The 18,015-nt window shown below is 44.2% G+C and overlaps 1 protein-coding gene across 9 annotated transcripts in view; it reads left to right on the top strand.

The window, feature by feature from the left end:
* Positions 1 to 457: 457 nt before the first annotated feature.
* Positions 458 to 18,015, top strand: part of SLC41A3 (solute carrier family 41 member 3) — a 39,355-nt gene continuing 21,797 nt past the window's right edge. The window contains exons 1-3 of one of the 9 annotated variants that reach the window (XM_083721707.1): positions 458 to 969; positions 6,569 to 6,883; positions 17,755 to 17,862. In XM_083721707.1, the coding sequence (XP_083577833.1) occupies positions 6,593 to 6,883; positions 17,755 to 17,862 (399 nt within the window). In that variant the 5' untranslated portion in view covers positions 458 to 969; positions 6,569 to 6,592. Of the gene's footprint in view, positions 970 to 4,340; positions 4,569 to 6,568; positions 6,884 to 10,229; positions 10,465 to 10,780; positions 11,367 to 11,538; positions 13,204 to 17,754; positions 17,863 to 18,015 lie in introns of those variants that run through there. The other 8 variants (XM_083721708.1, XM_083721712.1, XM_083721710.1 and 5 more) reach the window with 8 other exon arrangements.

The raw sequence follows: 18,015 nt of genomic DNA, 5'->3' as shown, positions 1-18,015 counted from the left end.
GTTCTAGCTCTGGAGTTCCTCTGCTACAGCAGGTTGAACTGGAAGACAGGAGTGGCTGGTCCCTATTGAGCAGAAGGCTGGGAGGCCAACAGTAGGTGGCGCCAGAGCCAGAAAGAGCCAACAAATTCTAGTTTTGTTCCCATCCGCCTCCCTGCCAAATTCTACAGAGGTAAAATTGAGGCAAAGGAGGAGGTTGACAAGCAGGAGGAGGAGGTTGCATGGATCAGAAGGCAGCCACGTGGGCACTGGCTAAGAGCAGACTGGGGTCCTAACAGAATAGCCGCCACTGCTACTCACCTGCGAGGCCATCTCCAACCCTTATGATTTTATGACTAATAACATATCATTGTTAAACTGAGGATGTATCAAATTAATGATGTACTTGCACAGTCAGTTTCAAGTTTGCCCCCCCCCCCCCACATTTCTCAAGGCACTTCTCATTTGCTTTTTGAAGCTCAGTTGAAAACTGATATCATAAGTCATAACAAGTCTAAAACCATCTTGGCGAGGCCCCTATTTTTAACAAAGCCAGCACGTTCATCTCTTCCATCTAAGCCTGCTCTCATAATAACTCATGTAAGCAAGGTGGAGCAACACACAACCACTGTGGTCCAGCAATTCCTCTGATGGAAAAATAAAGCTTTCCTTGCCGCAGATCACGCAGCAGGGAGCACCACTTGTGAAGATGTGAAGACACACAATTTTGCAAAGCGAGCTGAAATTTAAGCCTGGCTGGTTTCAAAACGACACCCTGAAACGATGCACAGCTCTGGGACACAGCAGCTGCAGGGTTCAGTTACTGCCACTTGCAAAATCTTGCAACTCTTTTGTAGCTGTGGAGTTGAAGCCTTAGCCTTGCAGGACCATGTGAAGCACCTTTTCTGGAATTAAGAAGCTTCTTGCCTAACCACCTTATTTCCTGAACTGAGCTTCTGTGGAACAGGCAGTTGTTCCAGCTGTGACCTGGAGGTAAGGGTTCTAAATCCTGAAAACTTTAAAGAACATAAAGAGCATGGTTCCAATCAATTTAACATGAAAATGGCTGACAGAATGTTCCTCTTTCTTAGCTGTTGTGATTACTAATTTTAATGCCAAACAGGCAATAATAAAAGGGGATAAGTATATGCACTTCCTTCTAATCAAAGGAGATACAAATGAGTTAGTATCGGATAGATCAATCATTTCCCTTTCTTGTGCAAATGATGCATGCGTTTACTGGTTCGAAATATAATTTCCCATTCACTCAGACTACTGCAAAAGGTTTTCATTGTGTACAAATGCAACAGGGTTTAGAATTCGGGGTTTTGAAATAGCTATTACATAGTTCCTATTTAGACCATATTCTAGGGCCAAATAGATCAAAATGTTTCTTTAAGAATACTTTCTAGGTAGCACAATAGTAATTTATGAAATATTGTCTCATCTTTTTAACATGCTTCCAATATATGCCATACTAGGATTACAGTAACAACCAACATTACTATTAAATACGATACTCTCACCAGAAGGGGAAAAATGCACAAAGCTGACAAAGTACAATTATAATAATTCCTGGTGTAGTTGGTCTGCCTTACTGAGGAGTTAGTCACAGAATTGCATCTCCTTCCAATACACCATAGAGTTATATTTTCCTGTCAGTTCCTTGGCCACCTACAGCAATCTCTGATTCTTGCTATCCTGGGCAGGCAGCAAAAGTTTGTTAAAGTTCCTTTTATAATCTGCTATACATAACTGGTGGACTGCATTTAGTCAGATGGGTCACAGGCTCATAGTCAGCATTCAGTATCTTTGGGCAGCTGCCAGAGACTCAGAATCCTGCAAGGGCTGCACAACATTGATGCTGCTCTTGAGCATTTTATGCCGGGTGGCAGACAGCTAGGCTATGAGCCGCCATTTTGAATTTCCCAGGGCACTGTGGGAAATAAAAATGGTGGCTTGTAGCCACTCATGACTGCTGGGCTCCGATGCAGAGTGGAGCACTTAGGGCTATTTCCCAAATGCCCCTTTGAACTTAGGAATTGGCCTGCTTTTTTGCTGTGTCATCTTTAATAAGCGTTTGTGTGTTTTAAATCCTATGAAATAAAACAGCAGCAAAAAAGTTGATTCTATGATGCTGGGGTGACAATGTTTGCTGACTCTCTGCCTTGGAAGGGAAGAGCTACAATTAATTAAAAGAGCTACAGAGAAAGCAGCACACACACAAACTGCTGTAGAAAATAAATGGGCCACCAGCAATACCCAGTATTTATAATGGCTCATTAAAAACGAAAGTTACAGGACAGCACACATTATTAATGAAGTGGGAATTAAGTGTGTGTGGTCAAATACTTCTTCTTTTTTTAAAATCTACCTATCCTTTCAGACTTTCCTCTTGGTACATTTCCTTTTCTTTCTTTCTTTTTAAAAAAGAAGCCTTGAGTTTAAACCTTGTGCTAGCACATATGGAACACAATGTTAATGATGCAGAAGAGACCATTTTTCACTGTTTCAGACTTTTACATCCATTACTCTCCTGTTTATTAAGCCCATGAGGTTCACAGTACAGAATTTATTTGGAAATCCCACTCCCCTACAACTTTTAAGCCAAAGGCATTAGGAAATAAATGGACAAAAGAAAAGAAAAGAAAAACAGCAAAGGTTATTGTTTCAAAAATCTGTATATCATTTCAGCAAAGACAAACCACAAGCCAATGCTGCTGTCAGGATTTTTAAAAAGAAATTATTTAATTTTCCTTTGCAGAACATACATTTGCTATGTGAATAATAAATCTTGTATCTGGCAGATCGTTCTGTGTGGGCTACCAACCACTATTTCAAAATCTCAATGTATTGTAAATGTAGCTCCCAACTGTGCGCTATTCAATTTAGCTGAAACAGACAAATACCCTGGATTTGCCCAGAAGTACCTGTAAACATCTGAGGTGGTGTTCCACGAACAAAGGCAAATCATTTGGGGAAATTTCTACACAAATCTAATTTATTTTTCTTTATAAAGATGCATTTGTAGAACACCACCTCAGATAAATGATTAAGGTGGTGTACAGGGGGAAAGCAGGTGCAATAAAGCACAATAAACCATAAAACAATGCAAAATAATTATTAAAAATGACTATCTCTTCTTGAAAAGGCCTGTTGGCAGTAAAATATATCCAAGAGAGACATGGAAGTTAGCAGCAAGGATGCCTGAATCTCTGCTGGACAAGCATGGTCTGGTAGGATAGCAAGGATGTCACTCGCTGTTGCTAATCTGTCCCTATTGGCAGTTTAGTGGCTGCATTCTGCACTAGCTAGTGCAAATACACAGGGCCCAAGGGCAGCCCCGCACAGAGCGCATTCCAGTGATCCAGCCTTAAGGCTAGCAATGCATAGACTAGAGTGGTCAGGCTGTTCAGATACAGCTGTAGCGGTGGCCCCAGATGAAGCTGGTAAAAGATGCTCCTTTCAATGGCTCTGAGGTGGGTGCAAGCATCTTTGCTCATATTAAAAAGGCCGTTGCAGGGCACAAATAACCTATTTTCTCAGCATCAACAACAGCTGAAACACACGCTGAAATACGTAATCCCCCTAGTCCATTTCACAACAGGTGGTGCTGTGGTCTAAACCACTGAGCCTCTTGGGCTTGCCGATCAGGTCAGGGGTTCGAATCCCCGCGACGGGGTGAGCTCCCGTTGCACTGTCCCAGCTCCTGCCAACCTAGCAATTCGAAAGCACACCAGTGCAAGTAGATAAATAGGTACCGCTGCAGCAGGAAGGTAAACGGCATTTGCCTGCACTCTGGCTTCTGTCACAGTGTTCTGTTGCGCCAGAAGCAGTTTAGTCATGCTGGCCACATGACCCCAGAAAGCAGTCTGTGGACAAACGCTGGCAAAGTAGAGATGAGTGCCGCACCCCATAATTGCCTTTGATTGGACTTAACCGTCCAGGGGTCCTTTAACTTTTTTTACATGTCCATTGACTGGCAGCGCCCACCATTTCTACTTGTCGTTCCCCAGCTGGACACTGGCGTTCTCAGAGTCTCTCTGTCCTGCAGTAACGTCCCCTTGAGCATGTGCAGAGTGCTCCAAGCAATTAACCGGGGGGGGGGGCTGAAATAAGCCTTCCCAGACAACCCTGGAAACCGACACCCCCTCTCTCTTTTAAAACACACCAGCATATAAAACCCGCTGCGCTGCAAGCAGAGGTGCGTTGGCAACCACGGCTGGCGGCTTCAGCCCAGGGCGAGAGTCCAGAGGCGGTATGTGCTGAAGGGGCGGCACTCTCCGCCCGTGGCCGCGCGCCCCTCCGAGCAGGCCCGCCCCTCTCCTTCGCTGCGCGGGCTTTCCGCTTCCCCCTTCCGCGGGCCGCTTCCTTTTCCGCCGCGGAGCCGCCTGGCCAAAGCTCCGCTGCCGCCTGCTGCCTCCCAGCGGAGCGAGCGATGCCCGGGGCCGCGCGCTAGGAAGCCCTGGGCCCACTCCAGGTGAGGGTGGAGCGGCGCGCTCTGCTTCGCATGCGCTCCCGAGGCGCGCGATGCCCCTGTCGGGTCCCAGGGGGCGATAGATTCCGGCAGGAAAGGACAAAGGCGGCCGCCGGTAAGTTGCTGGCGAGGGGCGTGACTCTCCGCGCCTTATATGGAGGGGGCGGCGGAGGGAGCCTTGCTTTATAGACCTTTGCATTCTCACATCTTTTCAACACACACACCCTTAAATAAAAAATAAAATCGTAGTGAGTTAGTTGGCATCCGTTTGTCTCGGGGAAACAATTGTTTACCAAATCGTAGGATTTGGAATGGTGTTTTCTGTGATCCAAGCTTTTTGTCGCTGGGGAAACTGAGGCTGGTCGCTGGCGACTTGCTCCAGAAGAGGAAAGTCCTGCTGTATTAACATGATAGATGTGGATCTATGATAGATGTGGATCTGTGACGGTCTTGAGCCCAGGACAGAGTTCAGCATTGGCCTCTGGCTCACCTGAGGTCCACCACTGTCAGTTGAAGGTGCAGGAATGGCATTAATGTTACTTGGTTTTGGTCACGAAAGCATCCCTGTTGGTGTATCCAGCAGCAGAAATAGCACCAGAGCGCTTTATTTATTAGGGTTGTCAGAGATTCTGTAAGGTAAGGTACATCCTGTTCCACAGGAATTTGTTTGCTTTGAAAATTTATTCCACACCTAGCTTTCAAAAAGAAACTCAGTTTGGCTAACGGGTCACAACAGCAGTTCCCGTTAAGATCAAAATGTTAACACCAGAAACTTAAACAATAATACAGATTCCAAAACAGCCCGGGGAAATTAAAACATTGGGTATAAACCAACTGAAGGAGAAACCATCAGTCTTTTCAAATAATCATGCTTAATGGATCCCCACATTTCTCAAGAGTCCCACTGAGAACTTCAATGTAGAAATATTATTGCAAAAATGCCGTGTGTGTATCGTCCCCTCAAGTTTTCATGGGCATGGCAGCAAGCAAGCCAACAAAAAACTGTTGGTGGCCCTTTAATTGGACTGAGTATGACATGCCACTAGGTAAGGGTTGCACCCCTCCTGTGATGCCCCTCCTTTGATTTCTCACTTCTGGCATTAATACCAGGAGAGTGTGGAGACCAGGAGCTGCCATAGCCAACAACTGGGTTTTCTCTAATGCTCTGGGCAGGAGGAAGTGAAGATAAGGTGGCTATATGGAAGAGAGGAAAAACAGCAGGAACTGTGACTGGACCAGAGTAGCCAACTACTGGGAAAAATGTTATCAAAGCTGTCTCCTTAAACCATAAGGGGAGCTATCCTAATGGAGAGAAGGCACATGTTTTTGCATCTACTTTGCTGTGCCAGCTCCATGGATTGGGCTCTTTTCTAGGAACTGGACCAGCTTTGGATCCAGTGGGCCCATCCCTGCCCTCCATTCCTGAAATGCATCATTTGGAGGCCTTACACTAGCTGCAGCTGGTGAGACCACTACTGCTAGTAGCAGGTGCTGTGCTTTCAGCAGGTGCCTCCAGAGCAGCAGAGTCCGTTGGAGGGACATCTCTGCCCAATCCTAACCCACACTAGCACCATGGATTGCGGATTAGGGTAGTTCTGTAAATGAATTGCATCTGGTTGATAAGTAGGTGTTTCGCACCTAAGGGGCAGCACTTGGATTGATTCTCACAGACGTGCTCGTATCTCTGGTGTTAGCCAGTTATGGAAATGGTTTAGAGATCAGCTTACAAACCAGGGTTCCTGGATATCTGCAGGCTATGCATTTTATTTAATTAGCACACTTATATGCTTCCTTTTTGGGGGGGCGGGGGAGTTCTGTGCAGCTTCCAGGCCTCCCATTCAGGCAGTGTCTCATCCAGCCATTGAGCAGGCTGAGAGAGCTACAGTATAAAAACATATTCCCTGATTCCATTCTCTAAAGGCCACCTGAGCACAAAGTTGGGTGAATCTGGTGAAATGTGTTGCCTTCCTTTGGATACATGGAGAAATGAAAGAGTGCCAACTGACTTTTCTTCTCAAAGGCATCGTGGAATGGCTCCCTCTTACTGCCTTTATCTCTTTCTCTCTCATTTCTTTTTCTCTCTGGTCTGGTCTTCATCTCACCCTTGTCTGAAAGGACTCCTGAACTGGAAGAGCCAACATGAAAGGTGAAGAAACTCGGCAGCGGAGAAAGGAAGGCAGAACTCGCAATGGAGAGCGGTCCAGGCACAAAGCAAAGGGCAAGGTTAAACACAAAGAGAGCAAACTTGGCAGCCAGGGGACAGAGGATGGCTCTTTGCTGCTGCCTCAGAAGCAGCCTGCTGAAGCAAAAGTGGCAATGGCAAAGCTTCAGGAGGAGTCTGCCATCGTGATTGGCCTGCAGGTGCTCCTGCCGTACATGATGGCGGGCATGGGCATGGTCCTTGCAGGGATGGTCTTGGATTACGTTCAGGTAGGAAGAACAGAAAGTTCTGTGCATTTGCTTCTTTGTGTTCTGTGACTAGAGGACAGGTCTGTGATGTTTCTCTGCTAACTGTCAACAGCCCAGTGCAGTTAAAACCCGAGATCTCATATTGTTTTGGGTAGCTAATTCACACCCGCCTTGTTGTCCATAGTTGCAGAATCCCTTTGCCTGTATTTCCTTCAAGACTAAGGCTGAATTTCTGCAAACACTTTATATGGGAGGCTATGTAAGTCCTGCAAGTTTGTTGAACTTAGTAAATATGTGTGGAGTAGGGGTGTATTGGTATTTTTCTAGGGTGCCTAAGTTCCTTAGTTGATTCAAGAATTAGAACACTGTGTCATTGTGTCCCTTCCTGGCCTAGGGCTGTTTAGAGATGGCTTCTGTATATAGCATCTACAGATTCTGCTATTCTCTATTCCTATCTCTGCTAGCTGCTAATGTTACGTATTTATTGCTTTAATCTTGCTTTGTGTACTTTCTTAAGTGCAATAGCTGTAGATAATGTCTGAAATAAATAGTCTTAAACACAAACTCTTATTTATTTATTTATTTCATTGTTTTAAATATTTATACACTGCTTGATTGTAAACAACAACAAAGCGTTTTGCAAAAGGATGAAACAATAAAATCAAGAAAAAAATTACAGTCCTAAACTCAGAGGTTTGTCCTACTGCTATCAATTAGATGTATCTACACTGGATTACAGTCTTAAACAAACAAGCTTTCAAAAGTATTAAATCAAGTGTTGAATATTTTTTTTACTAGAGACAGGTGACTTAACCCTCTGCTTTATTTTTATATTAACGTTTTCTGTATATTCTGTAAGTTAGAACTAGAATTTGAATAAGTACTTCCTAATGGGTGCTTTTTAAAGGACTGCAATCCTTTTCTCTCGCTACCTGATTTATTTAACTAGCAAGGCACCAGGTCATGCTGCCCCTTATCTATCAGATAGGAGGATTACACTGAAACAACAGGGGGCGGAGAACCTTTCCTGCATGTCCTGACCACTTTAACAGAGCTGAAGTTAATATTTCTCCTGGATATTTAGCAAATCAGTTAGGTCCCATAAGGTTAGAGGTCCCACCTATTTCAAATTGACGCTGTGTTCCAGAACTCGTTTTATTGTACTAGGTAATAAAGGACATACTGTACACTCTATTAAGAATCCCTGTTTAAGACACCATATTATTGTTTTTAATATGTTCCCTTTTAAGACGGTTAAATCACTACAGTCAAACCTCGGTTGTCGAACGTAATCCGTTCCGGAAGCCCTTTTGGCTTCTGAAATGTTTGACAACCGTGGCGCGGATTCTGATTGGTTGCAGGAGCTTCCTGCACTGTTCAGCTTTTGAAAAATTTTCAAAAACCTGAGCATTTACTTCCAGGTTTTCAGTGTCTGGGAGCCAAAACATTCCAAAACGGAGGCGTTTGGTAGCCGAGGTTTGACTGCATTAATTATACTGTATTAATTATTTTTATTCATTTTTATTGGATTTTAATAGCAACAGTGCAAACAAATAAAAAAATCAAGATTCACTGTTCAAAGATTCTCCTCATCCAATAAAGAGAATCGTGACACTGGGAATGGGGATCCTCTGGCCCTAATCCAGCTCACCAGGCCTCACAATCTGGCCCCCAGGCCATGTCCCTGAAGAGAAGAAAGGGTCTAGTTTTCATCCCCAATAGTGGCATGGCTCTAAACCCAGGACACACAGCTTTCCACTGAGGTAATGCCTGAAAAAGGTTCTCTACGTCTGTTCTGTTGTATAGCCATTGCGTCTATCAAGGTCCTCTTGATTTAGCTGTGGGGAAGTTCAGTCAACTTTGCCTAGCTCTCTTTTACTTCCTAATTGACAATAACTGTGAAGTGCTTTGGAAGTCTAGAATCATAGAATTGTAGAGTTGGATCATCTAATCCGGCCCCCTGCAATGCAGGAATCTCAACTGAAGCATCCATGGCAGATGGCCATCCAACCTCTGCTTAAAAACCTCCAAGGAAAGAGAGTCCACAACCTCCTGAGGGAGACTGTTTCACAATGTGCAGCAGAAGTGCAGTAGAAATGCTACATGTTGGATTTTTACCGACGTTTATGCTCTTAAATATGTTGTTGAAGTCACTTGGGTGCCTTTCTGCATAACAAACAACTAACAAGGTCAATAGATAATTATTAATATCAAAAATGAGTATCGGAGACCAAGAACTAGATCTGTTTGTCTAGTTAGCTAGCTATCTTTGTCTAGTTATGTTTGTCTAGTTAACTAGCTATCTTTGTTTGAAAGCACTTCATCCTTGACTGGCTGACTTGGATTGTTATTTTGGTTTTGATAGCATTTCTTATTTATTTGTGTTGTGTGTAGGTGTCTTGTTTATCTCTTTATGCTGGGCACCATACGGGAGTCTTATAATGAAAAGAAAACTCCTGTTCCCAAGTGTGCACAGATACGTAAGCTTATTTATTTCTGTGTTGGCAGATGCATTCCTCTTGGCTGGAAACACCTTAACTGTGTAATAAAGGAAGAAAGAAATTGTACACTCTCAGGTCTCCTGAGTTAACTGGCGCTTTCTGAATATTGATTTGTTGCCTGTAGGCTTTTTTATGGTGCTTGCTTAATAATGGACGGAGATGGAGAGCAATAAACTCATTCACCCAAGACTGTTGAACCTTACTGAAGGCCATGCTTGCTACCGCATCCCAGTAGGAACTGGAACTGCTCCCTGTGCCATGGAATCGCTGTGTGTGAGAGGGAAAGCAGCAGAGAGAGCAGGTGGTGGGAAATGGCAGAGATCGAACTGAACGCCATTTTGGAGCCCCATCACCTCTGTGGGAAATGGGCTACAAGGAGTCCCTGCTCTTTTAACTCTCAGCACGGGTTGTAAGATTCAACATGAAGGCTGGGGGAAATTGGTTGATAAAGTAAATGCGTGGCAGTGAGGTTTGGGAGCTGGAGTCACCACCCTGCCATTTTGGAGATGTTTCTGTGACATGGCCTGCCTTTAATATGTTTTCATGTATGTGTATTTTGTACATACATGTGTATTTTGTACATACAAGTACATACAAGGAGAAGGGCTGGCTTTGGTGGCACCCTGGCTGTAGAATTGCCCCTTCCCCTCACAAAAGGCTTGCCTGATGTCCTTTTTATGGTGCCAAAAATCTATTTTCCCCCACCTTTTTTAAAAAAGTTGTTTTAAATAAGCCTCTCACACCATTTCATAGAATTGGGATTTGAGAGAAAGAATCTCTCTCTCTCTCTCTCTCTCTCTCTCTCTGTGTGTGTGTGTGTGTGTGTGTTTTAATCTAATTGTTTTATTCTGTTTCCACTAGAAAGATTTTTTTCATTGTTTTCTAAGTACAGTCGTACCTCGGAAGTTGAACGGAATCCATTCTGGAAATCCGTTTGACTTCCAAAACATTTGGAAACCAAAGCGTGGCTCCCAATCGGAAGCCGAAGCCCCGTCAGATGTCCGACTTCCAAAAATAGTTCACAAACAAAAGATAGTCACTTCTGGGTTTGTGGCGTTCGGGAGCCAAAACCTTCAAGAACTAAGCTGTTTGTAAACCAAGGTATGCCTGTATTGCGTATTGTATTGTTAATACTTTAATTTGTTTTGACATTTGAGCATCCAAACTGTGTCAAGAGTGTTTGCTGGTGGGCAGCCATACTTAATCAGGGAATCTCGTTCTGACCCTGTCCATTGGCCAGAGAGACCTAAGGACAGTGTGCACCCCCTGCCTCCCAGAAAGAAAAGGATTATGTCAAGGGGGAGATCAGCGTGAACCTCCCTCGTCCCCAGCAGTCAGCTGGAGGAGAAGCAGCTCTGGGGAGCTTGCTTTCCACCCCCTCCCTTCCAGAGAGAATACTCGGCTCAAACTGCCAGTTGTTTTCAGACTCTGAAGGGAAACACCGTGATTAAGGGGATCTGGGTGTGGGGGGTAGTAGGTTTGAAGGGGAATCTGCAGTACCGCTCCATGCTGCCATTTCTGGAAAGTAACAAGGGACGCGAATATTGTTTTTCTGAAAGTGATGCTGTTCCATAGGAACAGGAAGCCTGAAGAGGTTTTATTTCCTCTTCCTGTGCAGCAAGGTAATGTCTAAGGACCATTCAGCTGATACTAGTTGCAGATGCACTAGGTTTAAGCCAGGCATGTGTCTAACTGAGTAGATGCCTATTCCCTGTGGCGAGGAAAGCATGTACAAAGATTAGTGTCAAGGCAGATATTATCACCGAAACCTTTAAAAAACCCAAAAAACCATCCAGCTTGTGTCAGAAAGGCTTCCTTATTCGGTCCTCATGATCAACCCACTTTTAGTAATCAGAGTGAAATCTGCGGGGATGCTTGCAGCGATAAAGTGGGTGTTAGCGTTGTGTAGCACCATTTGAAGGAAAGGCTGCTTTGCGAGGATCTGTGGTACCGAAAAGTGGCACAGAACAGAACAAAAAATAACAAAACAGAACAAAAATCAGGTAAGTTTGTTACCTGTAATGTCTAGTCCTCCAAATGCCTGCAAAACGTCCATTAAAGGAAAACATGACCCTCCACATCTTTAATTTGGGGGTGCTATCGCTTTTTAGAAAATTATTTAAACATTCAGATTTCTATCCATTTTTTATTATATCCCTTTTGATCCAAAACTAGACTCAAGGTGGCGCTGAATGGACAAAAACTACACCACAAACTATTTGCCATCCAATTAATGACAGCCCCCTCCTGGTCTCACTCATAATCAAGAATGTGTACTGAGATTTTCTTCTTAAAGAATTGATCAAAGGGGATGACAACATATCTCAGACAGAAACTTCCCCCATCTAAATTCCCACACAGTTGACAAAATTTGAACCACCTGGACCAGAACTTTCCCGCCCGGAGTCCACGAAGGGGTTGGGCTGATAGAGCCCCACGGATCATTTTTACACTAGTGTGTGCCAAATGCCCTTTCTCTCAAGCCACCACGGACTGTGTCACTTTTTCCCTTCTTCTTTCGTCTTTTTTAAGCTATGCATAACAGTGCCTTGCAGACTTTTAGGACAGGAAGTAAAAACAAACAAACAAACAAACTACATAGAACCAACCCCCCTGGAAACTTTTCCACTGACTAACAAGACTAAAGAACTACCTTAAATAAAACTTGTGCACAGACTCTTATCACAGGCCTTTGCATAGTAGCTGAAAGGCTGAAGTGATGACAGCAGATAAGGGTGTTAGCCTTTGAAGCTCATTGGTTTTTGCTGTGGAATTTTTTTTCTTCTTCTGAAAGTCAGTCTTTTAGAGACAAGCAACCACATATTTCCTGAACTTTTACACCCTTAGCAAAGCTTGGGGAAACAGAGAGAAGAAAAGGAAGCAGAGGGACAAGAGTGCCTTTCCACTCGGTACATCTCCTAAGCTATTCCTCTTGACCTCTTCAGTGGGACCAGCCTCCTATCCTTGATGACCTTTCTTCACCTTGAGGAAACAAGAGGGAAAACAAGAGAAAACCGAGGAGTTCATTACCCTCCGCCTCCTTGACTCGGGACGGCAAGCAAGTATAGTTCAGTGTCAACACATGATGAGCTGGAAGCAGTTGTGACCGTTTCAACAGCACAGGATTACATTTTCAACCATCGTATTTGTAACTTGAGGAGAAAGGACACCAGTGACTGAAATATTCAAGAGGGATCTGTGCACAGTCTGTTACGCTTCATGCTGGTGGAACTTGGTGCCATAGCTTAAGCCGGTCTTTCTGGTTTCCATCCAGGTTGTTGAAGTCACCGAAGAAGTGGTTTTGTATGTATTTATACGTAAACATCTTAGCAATCAAATTCCTTCCTCTGGATTCTGTTTCCTTTCTGGAGTATAATGTAAAGAAGGAGCTGCCTTGAAGCGTTAATCAAAGCTGCATTTAACTAAGACAAATGGAATTTAGAAAGTAGCCTTGTGGCTCTTTGGTGGAAGAGAGAAGACTGCAAACAGAAGACACGTGGTGGCAGAACCCTGACTTAAAAAGTGCCTTAGGCTCTGGAATGTACAACTGAAAGTGAGGACCACCTCCATATCCTGGATTTCCTCCAGCCCACCTGCTTCTTGAGTATGCGTTAATGGCGCTCAGTCATGGTGGTCACGCAGCTGAAATTGGAGCTGTGCTTCCATGGGAAAAAACTCAGAGGTTTCACCTGCAGGTACATCAGATCAGTCAGTGGATTCCTTCCAGAAACATCGTTCACCATAGCATCACAGATTTTTGTGCCATTCATCCTTTCAGGTTTCGGCCTGTTATTTGCTGGATTGTTGATCGATACTGTTCAAGTATGTATGGGCTTTCAAGTACGTTAGTAACACCATTGGTAAATGTTGCCTGGGTGACTTTGAGCATCACTTTTTTAATTGTGGGTACCTAGGAGCTATGAGCAGTGTTGTGTGCTTCCTTGTCTGTGGGGAAAGTGCCTTCCATGGGCATGCTAGGGTCACAAAGAGGTATTTCAGAGGAAAGCTCTCGTTCGTTTTCAAGGCACATGACTGTATCTAACTGTCCGGGAGCACAGCTACTAGGATGAGTTGTATAATACTAACGAGAGAGGGACCAACAGGGAATCCTGGAGAGCATATAAATGTTTGGGAAATCCCTCTCTAGGCAAGCTTCAGACTACTGAGCTCTGAAGTTCAGTGCTAGGTGAACATGAAGCTGCTCATTTTGCTCTGAACCTGAATGGTACAGCATAGGGGAGGGGATCATTTTCACTTCTCCTTTCCACGTAGTGGAATTTGGCTGGGGGTGCAACCCTTGACCCTTATTTCATTCCTACTGTGAGGGGCTCAGACAGGTCAATTCCATCTCTCTTCCCCTCCCTTTTCCTCTCTCTTTCAACTGACACTCCTTTGAACTCAACATTCCATGATACCTGTCCTCCTTGGTCTATTTTTGTGGGAGGACGTGGTGACCTTTTTTCTGTTTGTAATTCCCAAATTAATGTTTTTCTTCAATATCTGGGAAGTCGGCTGATTATGCAACAACTCTCGCCTTGTCTGTGGGTGGTTCATTTCACTGTTCCATTGAGTCCCATGGCCGTCCCTCATGCGTGTGACTTTGCTTACACTAGGAGAGAGTCATTTGCAGCTTAACCCTGTGCACAAGTCTTTGGGGATAAGCCCCACATGCTGTTGATAGAGTCATGCTGTAGATTTTTGTAACATGTGTCACTATTATATTAGCCCAAATTCATTCATTCATTCATCCTCTCTCTCTCCCCTCCTTTCCTCTCCCTGTCATTTTTGATCCTGGTAGAAATGTCACCAGTACTCTTGCTGCCTCCCCTGAGCATCAGCTGATATGGGGGGGGAGAGGGGGGGAGGAAAAGGAAACAGCCAGTTCATGCACGACATATAAGGAATGGAAATCATGCATCATTAGATCTCTGGCAGCACTGACCTTGCCACTTTTCCTGCCATGTTTTTCTTTGTCACCCTCAGGGACAAATTGCACACAATGCTTAATGAGTAGCATGATTGATTACAGGTGGAGTGAGGGAAATTCCTATCATAAATGCAGTTTATGGTATGGAGAGACTTATTTCTTCATTCTCCAACCACAAGTGGTACAGACGTTCTGCCCTCCCCATTTGGCCAGAAGCCTCGGAGGGAGGGCATTCCCACCAGTGCCAATTGACCCCCCCCCCCACCTATCCCTGCAGTTATTGTTCTGATTGTGATTGGGGAGAGAAGGGATCATGATGCCGATAATTTAATTAACGAAACTCCAGGATATAGCTGTATGCTACACATTAGGCGTCATTTTGAACACTTAGAATCAGATGCCACAAAGACAATATTGCACTGTTGAGCTCCATGTTAATTGATAGCCGTGTCATGTAGGAAATCCAGCCATGTGGACCACATAATGTAAGAGCTCAGCTGACTGTACTGGATACAGACGATAAGGACAGAGCCCAACCTCGTCATAACTGAGCAGAAAGTAATAAAAACATTAACTGACACTACTCACTCTGTGTACACTGTCTACTTTGCAAAAGAGCAGCCTCTGTGCATCACCGCTTTATGAGCTCCGCAGTGTCATGAGGAAAGCAAAATTAAGAGGTGCAGACAAGGGAGGAATGAGTAACTCTTGGCTCCAGTTTGAGATGAATGCAGAGGTCACCGAGCCAGCCTATACCCTTGATGGTGCTATTGTAATTTCAGAATACTTACATTCATTTTTGAGGGCTTTTAAAATTTGCGCTGAAGGTTGGATTTGATGTAATAAAAACAAAAACAAAAAACCCTGTGGCTGTGAGTCACACATAATGATTCACAGAAGGATAACCGTATTCTAAAGGGGAAGGGGAAGGAATTAGAAATTGGGGGTTACTGTATTTGATTTCTCTGTTACTGCCTGTAATTGAACTACAGGTGTTGTCTTTTTAACGTTCACAGAAGATGGTTAGGATATCATGCCTCCATGTTTAGGCTGCTTTTGTTGTCACCAAAGTGTTTGCTGTTGGGTCTACACACCCCTTTCCAATCAAGTCTGGAAGATTAGCAAGCTAATTTCTAGAGTTACTTTTCCCATCTAATCCATTTTTTGATCCCGTATACAATGATCCAAGATGTTAAAGCTACTAATCACTACTAATTCAACTTACACTGTGCTTTTTCCTCCTATTCATCTTTCTTTCATATTGCACAGCTTTGTAACGACACTTTGTTCCTCAGTCTCTCCCCCCCACCCCCCATTCTGTTCCTTTCAGCATTTCTGGTACAGTGGTACCTCGGGATAAGAACTTAATTAGTTCTGGAGGTCCGTTCTTAACCTGAAACTGTTCTTAACCTGAGGTACCAATTTAGCTAATGGGGCCTCCCGCTGCCACCGCACATTTTCTGTTCTCATCCTGAAGCAAAGTTCTTAACCCGAGGTACTAGTTCTGAAGCGTCTGTAACCTGAAGCGTCTGTAACCCGAGGTACCACTGTACTCATGTAAATGTATAGCTTAGTAGCTGAAACCCATAGTAATCAATCCATATCTAATGATGCTTGGCAAGTTTTGGATTGCCTGTCCTTGCAGAAGAATAGTGGGGAGAGTCATTCCACCATCTGCTGTCTCAAAGTCCTGAAGATTAGGGTTGTTTATGACTAGTTCAGGGGAGTATCTTCAGCAGCAGAACATCATACAAATGCACTGGCCTTGCCACATTTCCCCCCCTGATATGGAACTCTTAAGAAGCTACTGGCCTAGATGACTCAGGGAGGCTTTTGCTGCTCTCTTGGTGAGCATCCTTCAATAGGCTGAGGAGAAGAGTGAGGGTTTGTTCCGTTGGAGAAGAGTGAAAGAGGAGGAAGGTCTATGAGCAGGGGCTGGGGAGAATCAAGGGAGAAAGGTGGGTTACAGGAAGGGAAATTTGGTGGGGAGGTAAGTAGGCAAGTGGTAGATTGAGGGGAGGAATGTAGGCAATTTGGGAGGAGATAGATAAATTTGCATGGAGAAGGTGGCAACTGGGGAAAGGAAGGAATGGAGTAGCTTCAAAGAGGAAGAGATAAGCAAAAGACTGGAAGGGTAGAAAATATGCTTCTTCATTTGCTGCTGCTCCAGCCTCCTGGAATTCCTTGCAGGCAGGTTCCTACTTGTTAATCTATAATTCAAGCTCTCCTTTGTTCAAACTTATCTTTTCATCTAACAGCACCTTCTTTGGGTCACATTCCTCCAAGGGCCATTTTCTAGCTCCTTATATACAACTGCTGTTAGCAATGAACTGGTTCTTTTTCTTCTTCTTCACCTCATTCCTTTTCCAAGGCCCACTGAGCCTCTGTGGTAATTTCCAGCTGATTTTGCTGGAAATTACCACAGCACAGCACCATTACCACTGGTCTTCGTCATTAGGTTTATCAGCTGGTATTAAATACCAATGTGTGGCTCTATTTTCACTTGAACTGTCTCCTGCCATGAAGAAGAGTTTGGATTTGATATCCTGCTTTATCACTACCCGAAGGAGTCTCAAAGCGGCTAACATTCTCCTTTCCCTTCCTCCCCCACAACAAACACTCTTTGAGGTGAGTGAGGCTGAGAGACTTCAAAGAAGTGTGACTAGCCCAAGGTCACCCAGCAGCTGCATGTGGAGGAGCGGAGACGCGAAGCCGGTTCCCCAGATTACGTGACTACAGCTCTTAACCACCGTGGCTCTCACCGTGTTGTCTCTCCTGTTCCCACACCCTGGAATGAAGGCATATGGACATACATGTCATTAATGGAGAATCTCTGCCCCTCTAGAAGTTGGACTACAACAGTCAGGGATAGTCAGGGAGAGTAATATATACAATCAGACCTTTGGTTCATTGAACCCAGGGCTTTCTGCTCTGACTGACCGGCAAAGGATCCAGAAACAAAAAGTTGAGGTCACAGTTGCTCCTTAGAGCAAGTGAAGGAACCTGCCACCCTTAATGACTTTGTCTAAATGATCTCGTCACAAAATGGTATGGGAAGGAGGAGTAAGTAATTCACTGGCATTATCCAATAGGTTCCCATGACAGAAACATAACATTATTCCATGATGCAGAGCTCTATATGACTACTAATCTTGCATATACCTATGCCAACAAGCAGGTGGCCACATAAAAGAGGTTGCCTCAATTTTTGTTATATATATTGTTTATAGTGGCTGATAATACTAGTTGGTTTCACTACTTTTTTGGGCAGGGAGAACAGAATCATTTAGTCCTTTGGTGAGCAATTTCAAAGATTTCATTGCCTCGGGATCTCTCTTAGCTAGTGTTGCATCACCATGTTGCCAAGTACAATGTGTGGAAATTGTGCATCCGTGTTTGTGACTAAAGAAGACTGTGGTTGGTATAGCGGTGGATTAACATCCTCTCCTCTCCCTTTCTCTCAGCACTGGACTGTGTTCAAGACTATCACAGAAATATTTATCCTGATTCCAGCCCTTGTCGGATTGAAGGGCAACCTTGAAATGACCTTGGCATCTAGACTTTCTACTGCTGTAAGTGTCAACTTTGGTGTTGTTTTACTGTTTAATATGCAGAGATGTGTTCATGGCTTTTATTTCACAAGGACAGTTTGGAGGTGTAATCAAAGAAGTCTCCTTAGCTGCCCATCCATGAAAATCGATTGCCAGTGGTGTTGCTACAGGGTA

Source organism: Podarcis gaigeae (genome assembly GCF_964106915.1).
Source record: "Podarcis gaigeae genome assembly, chromosome: 2".
NCBI lineage: Eukaryota > Metazoa > Chordata > Lepidosauria > Squamata > Lacertidae > Podarcis > Podarcis gaigeae.
Note: the sequence above shows the minus strand (reverse complement) of the source record. Positions and strands in the feature narration are given on the sequence as shown.